Source organism: Protopterus annectens, chromosome 8.part0 (assembly GCF_019279795.1).
Source record: "Protopterus annectens isolate FY-2018-M chromosome 8.part0, PAN1.0, whole genome shotgun sequence".
Classification (NCBI taxonomy): domain Eukaryota; kingdom Metazoa; phylum Chordata; order Ceratodontiformes; family Protopteridae; genus Protopterus; species Protopterus annectens.
The window spans coordinates 1,093,345,276-1,093,357,679 of record NC_056741.1 but is presented as its reverse complement, the minus strand read 5'-3'; the positions used below and the strand labels follow the sequence as shown (position 1 = coordinate 1,093,357,679).

The following is a 12,404-nucleotide window of genomic DNA, read 5'->3' as shown; positions in this document are numbered from 1 at the left end:
AGCTGAGGGGAAGGTAGGAGATGTGAGGGATTATGGGTAAGGGGAGGAGCTTGAAGTAGATGCTTGGAAAAATGTTGCCGGCTAGGATCCGAATACCCACAAGTTGCAGATAATGAAGTATAACTACTCAGATGGAACATTATGGTGAGTACATAACTTCTTTTTATTGTTTATTTGAATTTTGGTGGATAGACTTTCTGCATTGTTTGCTTGGGGAGGATGTATGGGGTCCATAATGACATTGAGAGTAGATTTATAAATCACAGCTACTCCACCTCCTTTCCTAGTAGTCCTATCTAAACCAAGAATATTATATCTGGGTGGAAGAATTTCAATATCAGAGGTTGATGGTTTTAGCCAAGTTTCTGTTAGAGTATGTCAGGGGAGTGGATGGCTAGGAGGGCATGTAGTTCATGCACTTTGTTATTTAGGCTTCTGATATTGAGGTGACAGATCAGTAGTGAGCTGAGGGGCCGATTAATAAATGTTGTTTTGGTGAGGTGACTTGTGTGGGAGCCAGTTTTGTTAAGAGTGGGTGGGCCTGGGTTAGTATGAATGTCACCATCAGTTATGAGGGTATGGTATAAGTGTAGTATAAGCTCCGAAATGTGTTTATTAGTTTATGATAGTGTCTGGTTTTAGACCTGATATACCTAACATGAGTAGGTTGATAGTTTATGCAGGAAGTGTTGTTTACTGCTGGGCTGTATATTATGTGGTCTTTTAGATTGTAAAATATTAAGGTGGATGTTTGGTATTTTGGATATTTGAATTCTAGGCTATACTGGTTTTCATAAAATGTGAGCAGGTAAGGAATAAGCATGAAGGAGAACAATGAGAGTAATACCATTATGTTGGGTGGTGACACTATAGGCTTTGGTGACTATATAATTAAATGGGTTATTACCAGTATGTATGAGGATGATAGAGAAAGGTGTGGTAGGAGGGGATAGGAATGTAATTGGGAGATAAGACTGATTGGATGTTAGTGAAGTGGGAGTGGTTAAGGTTGCTATAAATGTAGCTGCACTGGGGGTGGATGGGAATTGGGGGTAGGGTGGAGCACGGAGTGAGCCCTTGGGTGAGCAGAGCAGGGCTTTAAATGAGACCACAAGGATCTTAGAGCCAAAGGTGAGTAGTGAATTGAAATTAAGTCATCTAAAACTTTCACTGTGCTCTTTACTTGTTAGAGAGGATACTTACTTTATGGACTAACTGATGTAATTTTGACGTTCTAACCCAATTATAGTGGGTACAAGGAATTGCACTCTGTAGCCACTAAGAATCAGCTGTAGTAAGCTGCAAAAGTTAGCCACACTATAAAGGTTAAGGGGCCTGAGCTAATAATGAGGGACACCCATTTGTTGATATAGACCCAGTTCAGCATATATAGCTATAAAGCAGAATAATTTTATAGAATTATTAACCTTAGGAAGTTTTAGTGGGTCAGTTTTTCAGTTTGGTAGGCAGCAGAATAGCATCCTTCTGGTGGATCAGCTTTTCAGGATAGCAATGGAGGGAAGAGCTCCTGGGAGGGACAGATAATTAGAGGCATACTAGTATTAAGCTAAACATTCTTAAATATCTAATCAAACATATAGTAGAGCAGTGGGCTTAACTAGAGAATCTCTATGCACCTACACCAGTAGATTTGAGGAAACAATCTATCACAATAGAAGAATAGTCTTGCATTACTTGACTGTAGCAGGTGAACAGTTTTTTAGGTTTTAGGCTGTTGTTAGGTGTAAGATAATAGATAAGTATACTTTTAAGTGAAGCAGAACATTCATTCTAATCCCAAGTCTTTATCTTGCAAAACATGTGTTAGGCAGTTGTTTCTAATATAGCGACTCAGTGTCTGGTGGATTAGAAAAGAAAAACCTGAGTTCACAAACAGCATCAGCACCAGAAAATGTTCAGGTTTTATTCTGAACTTCAGCAGTATAGTATAGAGTGTTCTAGGCAAAAACAACTTTAAAATGCTGCTTTAAATGAAGCGAGTCAGTGTTGGAATAATTTAGTAGTGAAATACTAAGACCATGAACCAGAAACAGCACTCTCTATATTTAATTAAAATTAAGAACTTGCAGTTTAGATTCTATGTGATCCAAATGACACCATCATAATAATACAGCTTCACAGCAGTAAACAGCACTGTTCTTCCATTTAAGTTAGTAATATACAGCATTTTTGGTCGGTCGACTATATTTTTAGCCAAAATACTACTAGATTATACACATAAAGTATGCGACTCAGTTGGGGAGACTTACACTATACAACATATATGAACACTCAACTAATTTCAACCAAAAATAAGTAATTTATAGTCTTAAATGAAGCGACTGAGTTCAGAGTGGCTTAGCAGTCAATAGTGAGGCTACAGAAACACTATATTGTCCTTGTTTACCATATAGTAACAACAGTTTCTTAGCAAAGCAGTGATTAGAGTACACACAGTACATACACACTGATAAAATGAGCTGAAACGGCAATATATCTCAGCACAAAACAAAAGTTTCCTTGTTAATACAGTCCACTTTTCAACATGGCCAAGAGTAATCCTAATACATGGGCTATTACTGCAGTACAATAATATTTACAAAAACACCAACAACTGAATACAAACCATAAGTAAAGGCTGCCAACTGGGTCTAGAAGCACTGGGCATTTGAAAATGGCATCTGCAGTAGAAGACTAAATAACCTCGTATACGTAGCTAAGCAGGGGGAAGGGTTATAAGCTAGGCGGGCTTTAAATGAGACCACAAGGATATTAGAGCCAAAGGTGAGTAGTGAATTGAAATTAAGTAATCTAAAATCTATCTAAATAGATTGTGTAGACACATGACTTTCATTATTCTAATCCTCATCACCACGTCATCTTCCTTTATTCACTTATTCCTCAAAATCTTCACTTATGTGACTGTCAGTTGCTGTAGCTTTCATTATAACTCACATCTTGTTTATCTGGTATCCACTGTACTAGATTAGTTGGGAGATAATACCAGTTGCAACAAATGGTTTTGCAATCACAGTTAATTGCAAAATGTACCATACTTGACAGAGGTCACTGTTGGAGAAATGATCCATTCCTTATGTTGCAGAGACATCACAAATTAATATATTTCAAATGCCACTAAAAGCTTTCAGTGTTCACTTGTACACAGTCATGGAAAGGATGACTTTCATATCCATGTCACTGGGCCACAAAAATTTGCTCAAAACAAAGTATGTTAATGATGTTGGAACAATGAACATGGAAAGAGATATTAGAAATTCATTTTCCATAAATCATTATCCAGGCATATATGGCAGTGACAAAATGAAGGTGAAATAGACTGACAGCGACAAAGAGATACAGTATGTACTATATTGATGCAGGAATGTGTGAGGTAGGGTTAGCAAACTGCGTGGAAAAAATATGCTTATGTGTTATTAGCAGTAACATTTAATCAAGCAGAGTATAAATAACAAGTAAACAAATGTATAAATGTGCAATAAAACTTAAATATGATTAATAGTGCAATTGTTTTTACAGATTAGTGATGGACGTCGACGAGGAATTTTACATGATCACAGATGAGGAAGTGGAGGAAATCAGTAACTCCCTAGAATCAGGCAACTTGGCCGATGCAGCAACAAGAATATTAGAAAACATGAAACAACTAGAAAATGCCAAGCTTGACATTGCTATCACAGGAGAGTCTGGTTCAGGAAAATCAACCTTCATCAATGTTGTCAGAGGTCTAGAAGATGATGAGGTAGATGGAGCCGCAAAGACTGGGGTTGTGGAAACTACCAGAGTGCCAGCACCATATCCACACCCAAATTATCCAAACGTGAGGTTGTGGGATCTTCCAGGAATTGGAACCCCCAACTTTAGTGCTGATAAATATCTGGAGCGAGTAAATTTTAGTACATATGACTTTTTCATAATCATTGCTTCAGAGCGTTTCAGAGCGAATCATGCCAAACTAGCTACAGAGATTCAGAAAATGCAAAAGAAATTTTATTTTGTACGTTCCAAAGTGGATGCAGACCTGTATGCAGCACAGAAACGTCGGAATACTAGTTATAACGAACTGAATACCCTGAATGAAATCAAGGATAACTGCATCATGTGCTTGCAAGATGGAGGTTTAGTCTCACCACCTCAGGTATTTCTTATCTCTAGCTTTGAGCTTGGCAAGTACGATTTTCATGACCTAGAAAGCACTCTTGAGAGGGAACTACCAGAACATAAGAGACATGCATTCCTGCTCTGTCTACCAAATCTTTCAATTCGTATCCTAGAAAAAAAAATTGAAGTCATGAGAAAAACAATATGGAAATATGCAACAATATCATGTGGCATTGCAACTGTTCCTATCCCAGGACTCTCAGTTGCATGTGACATTGCCATATTAGTAAAAGCGCTAACCAAATATCGTGACAGCTTTGGCCTGGATGATGATTCTTTGCGTAACTTATCTCGAAGAGTTAACAAACCTGTGAAAGAGCTTATGGCTGCTGTCAAATCACCTCTTTCCAAAGAAATTACATCTACTGTTGTGAAAAAAATGCTAACCAATGCTGTTGGAGGTGGTCTCATGCTGGTTGAGTATATAGTCAGTACTATACCACTAATTGGCACAGCTGCTGCAGGTGGAATCTCATTTGCTACCACATATTACCTCTTGAGGAAATTCTTGGATGAACTTGCCAAGGATGCTCACAGTGTGCTAATCACAGCTCTTGGCACCGAAGTCTAATGCAGCTGAAAACATTACATGCCGAAATTTCCAGTATACTCTATAGTCAGGATAAAAAAAGATCTGAAGTAGCTAACTTCATTTATCTGCAATCTGTGGGTATTCGGATCCATATCAGATCCGAGCCGCAACATTTTTCCAAGCATCTGCTCCAAGCTCCTCCCCTTACCCATAATCCCTCACATCTCCTACCTTCCCTCAGATCTCATTTGCCGCTTCATGCATATGCATTGTGGTCTCTTTAGCTCCAAGTTGGGAGAAGTAAGTGAAAACTTTTTTCTGATATATTTAGAGTGTGTGTGTGTGTGTGTGTGTGTGTGTGTGTGTGTGTGTGTGTGTGTGTGTGTGTGTGGTCGATAGTCAACCCTTTCCTCCCCTTCATTGTTAGTAAGTTTTTCTGTAAAGAAAAAAAAAAAGTAAGTTAAAAGTTAGTAAGTTAGTGTGTAGGCCTAACCCAACCTTAGTGTGTGTGTGTTAATTTTGGGTTCAGTTTTGGCTGAGTGGGTTTTTGTGATGGCTGAGCAGCCAAAACCAACTTTTAAAAATGCACAGTGTGTGGCCACAAGCTTTCCCCGGCTGTTGGCCACACTCTGTGTGTTATTTGCCTGCGTGTTCCCCACATATCTTTGCCTTATAGTGTTTGTGCAGGGTTCAACCCTAGGGCCTTGAAGGAAAGCAAAGCAAAGCTGGTAGCTAAGGGCCTGCTACCAGTTTCTGCCTTGGACATGGTGACCTCGACCTTGGCTCCAGTAGCTGATCAACCCCCCCCCCCCCCAGGCTGGGACTCAACCGCCCTCTAAGCCTTCTGACGTGGGGACTGAAAGTAAAGAGAAACAAGAAAAAGAGAGATAAGGACAAGAGAGGGGACAGGCACCACAAGCAGTCTCCAGAGTGGGAGCCCTTTCCTAGCCCACCTACAAAAGTTATCAGGACTACCTCTCCTTGGCTCCACTCCCTGATGTTCTCCCCAGAGCTGACTGAGCCCTCAGACCAGAGGCCTTCTTCGAGGTTGTCACAGTGACCAGCCAGATCTGAGTCAGTCTCCTACTCACGTTCAACTCAGAGTCTGTCGGAGCTAGACATGGACAGGATGATATGGAGGTTCATTCGGACCCAAATCCAAATGGGAGCCTTGCCAGACCTCTCTCCGTCTGGAGAGACAACCTCCATCTCCTTCTTCCATCCAATCTCTTCTTCCCCAATCCGACCTGTGGTTTTGGGGTTTATGGATCTACTGCTGTTATAGAGTTGCTCAGAGTTTGGATAGTGGCAAACTCAATCTGAGGGGAAGGTAGGAGATGTGAGGGATTATGGGTAAGGGGAGGAGCCTGAAGCAGATGCTTGGAAAATGTTGCCGGCTCGGATCCAATATGGATCCTAATACTCACAGGTTGCAGAAAATGAAGTACAACTACTCAGATGGAATGTTATGGTGAGTACATAACTTCTTTTTATGCAGTACCTCTTTTTTCAGGGGCTCAAGGAGGCAAAATCTATATAAAGACTTGGATTCTAATAAGTGTTGCCATTGTAAAGCTGAGCATTTTAGTAAACAGTGTGCTGTTTATATTAATATAGTAGCATTTATGGATCTAGACAAATGAATAGTTGTTTATATTGATTTCAGAACCTGATTTTGTTAAAAGCATTGTTGGACATTACATTGCAAGTTTCAAGCACTCCGGTGAAGGCAATGAGCTAAAAATAGTAATATTTTAATGCTTTGACATTTTCAGCCACTGTGTATTATATTCAGTTAATTGTTAACTGATTCATATTGTCCTATATTTCGTGAAATATTTTTGTAGTGATGATAACCACTATAGCTTATTCCTTTTATGCAGTAAAGACTGATGTTTACTGTGGTCTGATTAATTGTTTTTCTCAGTTTTGCTGTGTTTGTACACAATGGGCTATTGAACTTTTACTACACAGAGATTTGTTTTTATTTGGTTATGTATCCCTCACCACTCTGCCTAGATGACTCTGATAGAACAAGCTTTTTTCTTCACTCAGTATGTGGATGAATCTAATATGGAATCCAAAACAATTATTTGAATTATGCTAAATTATTTCCTAGGTTGAACAGCAAATTGAAAGCGTATAACCATTCACTATGGCAATACATAACTTCTGAAGCTTACACAGCAGCAGACACAACACTGGGTAGGTTATGGCTTCTGAAAATGCTTGTTAATACACCTGGTATGCCAGCTCCGGTCAGAAATTGGAAGAATTTAGTAATTGGGTTGGTTATGATTATATTTAATTAATACATAAAACATCTGATCATGAAACATGATTGGAAGACCCTAATAAAGAATTTCAACACAAATAAAAAAAAGATAAACACACTTTATTTTTTATATTATTTGTTGTAAGTAGCATTTTTTGAAAAAAGATAAACTGCATCTAATGCTTCTGTAGTGCTTCCTTGTTGGCAGGAATTTGAACAGTCCATAAGCCAGATGGTGTGCATCACTCAATAGTTTTCAGACTGCCATAGCATCTGTTTGAATATATGTCCTGTAGGGATTAAAGGTTGGAGCCAGGGATTTTTGTAACCTGTTTAATGATCTTATCCAGTGCCTTCCGATCAGCTTGAGAGCAATTTCATTACCAGACAATGATGTTGTTTGTTAGTATGCTCTTAGTCATGGCTCTGTAGAAGGTAAGTAGGACCTGTGGGGGAGGTTAGCTGTACAAAGTTTCCTAAGGAAGTGGAGATGTTGCTGGGCTCTCTTTATAAAGTAAGAAGTGTTTGTGGCCCAACTTAGGTCTTGTGAGATATGTACACCTAGGAATTTGGTGCTATTTACTCCCTCCACCATGGCACCATTGACGATGATAGGGGGTGTGTGGCTTATTTTCCTTCGTAAAATCGATGATGATTTCCTTGGTTTTCCCAACGTTTAGTGGTAGGTTGCTGTCAGTGCACCAATGCACGAGTTAGTTCACCTCCTCCCTGTAGCCCCCCTCATCTTCCTTCTTGATAAGGTCGATTACTGTGGGGTTGTCTGCAAATTTGGTGATTCTGTTTGACTGACGCGTAGCTATGCAGTCATGTGTTAGAATTGTGAAAAGAAGTGGACTGAGTACACAAACTTGTGGAACCCTGGTGTTTAGGGTGATGCTGTTTGAGTGATGTTTTCCAGCTCGAACTATTTGTGGCATTTCAGTCAGGAAGTTGAGGATCCAGTTGCATATTTTGTTTTCTATGCCTAGATTATTCAGCTTAGACAGCAGTTGCTGTGGAATTACCATACTGAAGGCAGAGCTGAAGTCTATGAACAGTGTGCGTATATAACAGTCCTTATGTTCCAGGTGGTCCAAGGTGTGATGAAGTGTTAAGGGCATGGCATCCCCAGTAGCACAATTTGGCCTGTATGCAAATTGTAAAAGATCAAATGTAGCAGGTAGGCATGATAGGTTTAATTTCATATTGCAGAAATGCTGCAGTATCGAATTTCAGCATTTTGACAGTATAAAGCCGAAACCATTAAAACACTGACACCTCACAACCATGAAATCACAACATCGAATACACAGCATACAGCACACAACACACAAACCATAACACCCACACCACAAAACACTGAAATACAACACAACACACACAGACACACACCTACACTACACATATGCAGGGGGCAAGCCCCCCTGCAGCCCCCACCCCCCCACTTATATATATATATATATATATATATATATATATATATATATATATATATATATTTACTAACTCCGAGATCACACAAACAGTAAAAAATAAAAAATTACACACCACCAATACACGCACTCATACCCCCACCTCCCTACTCTGACCCACTCATACAAGTTACAAAAACACTCATGCACACTCACTCACCTTAAACTGCAGACACCATCCCAGCCGAACACTTCCATACGATAACGAAAATGCATAAGCGTGAATTCGACATAGTCCCATTCACGATTATGCACTTCTGTTGTTTAGAGGTTTCGGCTGCATGGACACTAATTGCTGAAATTCAATATTTCAGCAATCTGTGTTTATGAAGTGGAACTGCAGGATGTTATGTGATCCCTGACCATTTTTTCAAAACACTTCATCACTACTGAGGCAAGTATAATTGTCCAGTAATCATTTAATGATGCTGGAGATGGTTTCTTAGGCAGAGGGATGATATTGGTGGTCTTGAAGCATTTGCGCACTTTTTCCTGGCTGAGCGATATATTGAAAATATCTGAGAAGACAGGTGCCAGCTGATCAGCACAGTTTTTTAGTAGTCTCCATGGGATCATATCTGGACCAGCCTCTTTGCCTGGGTGAACCCTACATATGTTCCTGCATACATTTTCCAAGTTGAGGCACAGTAATGTGTTATCTGCATTGGTGGGTAGTCTCTTTGGTGAGGTTCTATTCGATTCCTCAAATCTACTAAATCATAGGATCATAGGAGGTTATTAGGCTATTGGCCCTGAGGCCCTTATAAGCCTAGTCAAGAGTTTAGCCCAAGTTTAAACAAATCAGCATCCAATGCTCCTGTCCAACAGGGACATGGGTGGAATCTCAGGGGTATATTTTCTGTTTCCCCATCCAGTTATCCAGGTTGTGCTTAAAAAGGGGTAAATAGGTACTCTGATGGATGTGGAGAGGGAATCTATTCCATAGATGGAAGAGTCTGGGACACAAATCTGTCCTGCCAACAAGTCTTGTTGATGTCACAGACCAGGCTGAGTCCACGCATGTGGGTTACCCGAGTGGAGCTTGACTTGCGGATATGCAGCAGTCCCATCAAGGTGGGGTCCTTGATCACCTTGTATGCCAGACAGAGGTCACCACTGAGGAGTCTGTATGAAACTGAGTAGTGGGATAGGGCTTTTAGCCTATATGTGTATGGTAGATGTTTGAGGCCCTGGATTCTCCTGGTGAGGAACCTCTGTGGTCTCTCCAGCTGCTGCATGTGCTTTACGAGGTACATGCTGAAAGGGGAGTTATAATCTCAATAATGGGCCTTATAAGGGAAGAATACAGGGATGTTATGTCCTCCTTGTCCCTGGATGAGATACCCTTACTTATGAGGTGGGCCATGTAGAAGGATTTCCGTACAATGGAAGCAACATGGTGGTCAAAAGTCAGATTGCTATCAACCTGTATGCCCAAATCCCTCACGACTGATTGAGTGCTTAGGACATTGTTATTAATGTGATAATTTGTGGGGATGTTACTTTCCCCAAATGGGATGATGATGCATTTTTTGGTATTCAGCTTGAGTCCATGTTTCTGGCACCAGTCATTTGTCTGAGTGACACCCTCTTGGAGGATGTCCACATAACTAGGGGAATTGATGACAGTACCCAACTTGCAGTCATCTGCAAACTTGGTCAGCCATAGCCCATTGGTTTTGGCCACCATCTCAGAAAAGTATATCCCAAATAACAGAGGCCCCAAGACTGAACCCTGGGGTATGCCGCTTGTTAAGGGTCTACTGCTTGAGGTGGCTTCCCCTATTTTGACTATGTGGGTTCTATAAGTGAGCCAGTTTGCTACCCATCTGGTAACATATGGAATGATGCCTAGTTGAGAGAGTTTATCTATTATGCCCAAGTGAGGAATAGTGTCAAAGGCTTTGGCCAGGTCAAGGTAGGTGGTGTGCACCATTTTCCCCTCGTCCATGGCTTTGCTGACTGTCTCAAAGAAGTCGACCAAATTTAGGAGACATGACCTCCCTTTGACAAAGCCAAACTGTGTAGGGTCAAGTGTTTGGAGGTTTCCAATGTCATTGTTAATGAGGTCCATGATAATCCGTTCCATGGCCTTGCAGATCAGGCTAGTTAGGCTGATAGAGCTATAATTTCCCAGATTGGTGGACGTTTTACCTTTGTGTAAAGGGATGACGGTGGCTGTCCTCCATTTAGCTGGGATGAAGCCAGTACTCAGGCTTTGGTTTAATAGGGTGTCTAATGATGCTGCTAGTTCCTGCCTGGATTCACGTAGGATGCAGCAGAAAATTGTGCTGAATAATCAGAGCGAAAACAGCAAATAAGCAGTTGAGCAAAACACCTTTATCAAACAACAAAGCTTTCAGGTATAAAACCCTTTCTCAATGAATAACAACAGGTACAATAAAATCACTCATTTAAATACAAGCCCAAAAACATCACATGACCTGCAGCCTTGGTAAATGATAAAGCAAAATAACAAGTTGCTTTATCATTTAAGATAGCCTTTATCATTTAAGATGGTGGGTTATGTTAACCTAGTAGTACTTTTGCTTACTTATCATAAGTTTCCTCAGATCCTGAGTTAACCGACGAATCACACAGTGGTGGGATTGTGCAAAAGTATTAAAAGTACAAACATAAGCTCAAAATACTGCACTAAGAATGTTAGCAATAAAAATGTTATTTCAGGCTATATTAGGGAAGATAAAACAATACTGAAGAAGTAGAAATTATGATAATACAACATAAAGTCATAACAAACTTGACTTCTAATCTGACTCTAGCAGAAATTTGATGTTGAGTGTAAATCTGTAGCATCATTCCAGAGTAAAATGTCCCAAGCAGCTGTATGGAGCATAAAGCAATAATATAAGAGTAAAAATTATGATATGAACCCATCTACAGTAAACTTGGCTAACAGAATTCCAGACAAGTGTCCTAAGCAGTTGAAGGGAATATAAAGCAATGATATAGAAGTAAAAAGTGATGATATAAAGTCACATACAGTAAACTTGACTCCAAATGTTCACTGTGCTGTGCTCTAAAGCAGATTATTGTAAAGCTTGTTTGAATGTGACAGGTGATGCTGGTCCTGTTTGAGGCAGTAGTGTGCATTTCCGGTACAGTCTTAAGGCCAACCACTCCTTGCATAGTCTAGTCAGTAAGGAGATTTGAAACCATAGCTCCTGCCACTTATTAATTGGTAGTATGAGATGAAGTATAAACCCTGTCTGTGCAATTACAATGAGTGTGACAGTTTATAAAAGGTAGTTTTTCAGCCATGTGTAGAACTACAGAAATATTTCTAAATAAGGACTTCAGCAATCATTTGGTTCATCAACCCATATGTGACGCCTGTGCCCTGGTCCAGCAATCAAGGAGCCTGAATCCTCAACACTAACACCAAAGGGGGCATCTCATGTATGAGGAAAGGATAACAAATGCACACAGTAATGTGCAATTTCCCTTAAGAGCACACAGAGATCACAGTCAGTCTGGGGCTGGTTGCTCCCTTGCTCTCCAGGTCCCCAATAAGACTCCCCACTGGCACAGCTATAGGGTCCAGATCTCAGCCTAGCTGGCAAGCTAACCTCCCTGTCCAACCAGTGCTTCGTGTCCCTGCCCAAGTAACTGACCCACACACACTCTGAGATGAGTATTTTTACATCTTCACAGACACTCCTGGGAAAGGCTGACACAGATTCTCCAGCTGTGCCCCTATACCAAGACTATACAGTAGTAATTCCTGCCACCACCAGCTAATAATTATCAGCTATCCAAAGGCCCTTAAAGGGGTGTCCAATTATTACTGTGCAATATTATTATCCAATAGTAGTGTAACAAAGCAATCAAGGCTTATTGGAAGGGCTTAGCCCAGGATCACTTATAAGTATGCAATGTACTCTAGAGCTTAATTTATCTCTACATAAACCAGCCACAGTTGAAA

At 40.3% G+C, this 12,404-nt stretch overlaps 1 protein-coding gene across 5 annotated transcripts in view; it reads left to right on the top strand.

The window, feature by feature from the left end:
* LOC122809242 (interferon-inducible GTPase 5-like) overlaps positions 1-6,615 on the top strand; it is a 292,158-nt gene extending 285,543 nt beyond the window's left edge. For all 5 annotated transcript variants that reach the window (XM_044080563.1, XM_044080562.1, XM_044080564.1 and 2 more), the window contains one exon: positions 3,538-6,615. In XM_044080563.1, coding sequence (XP_043936498.1) covers positions 3,545-4,750 — 1,206 coding nt within the window. In that variant the 5' untranslated portion in view covers positions 3,538-3,544 and the 3' untranslated portion in view covers positions 4,751-6,615. The remainder of the gene's footprint in view (positions 1-3,537) is intronic.
* The last annotated feature ends 5,789 nt before the right edge of the window (positions 6,616-12,404 follow it).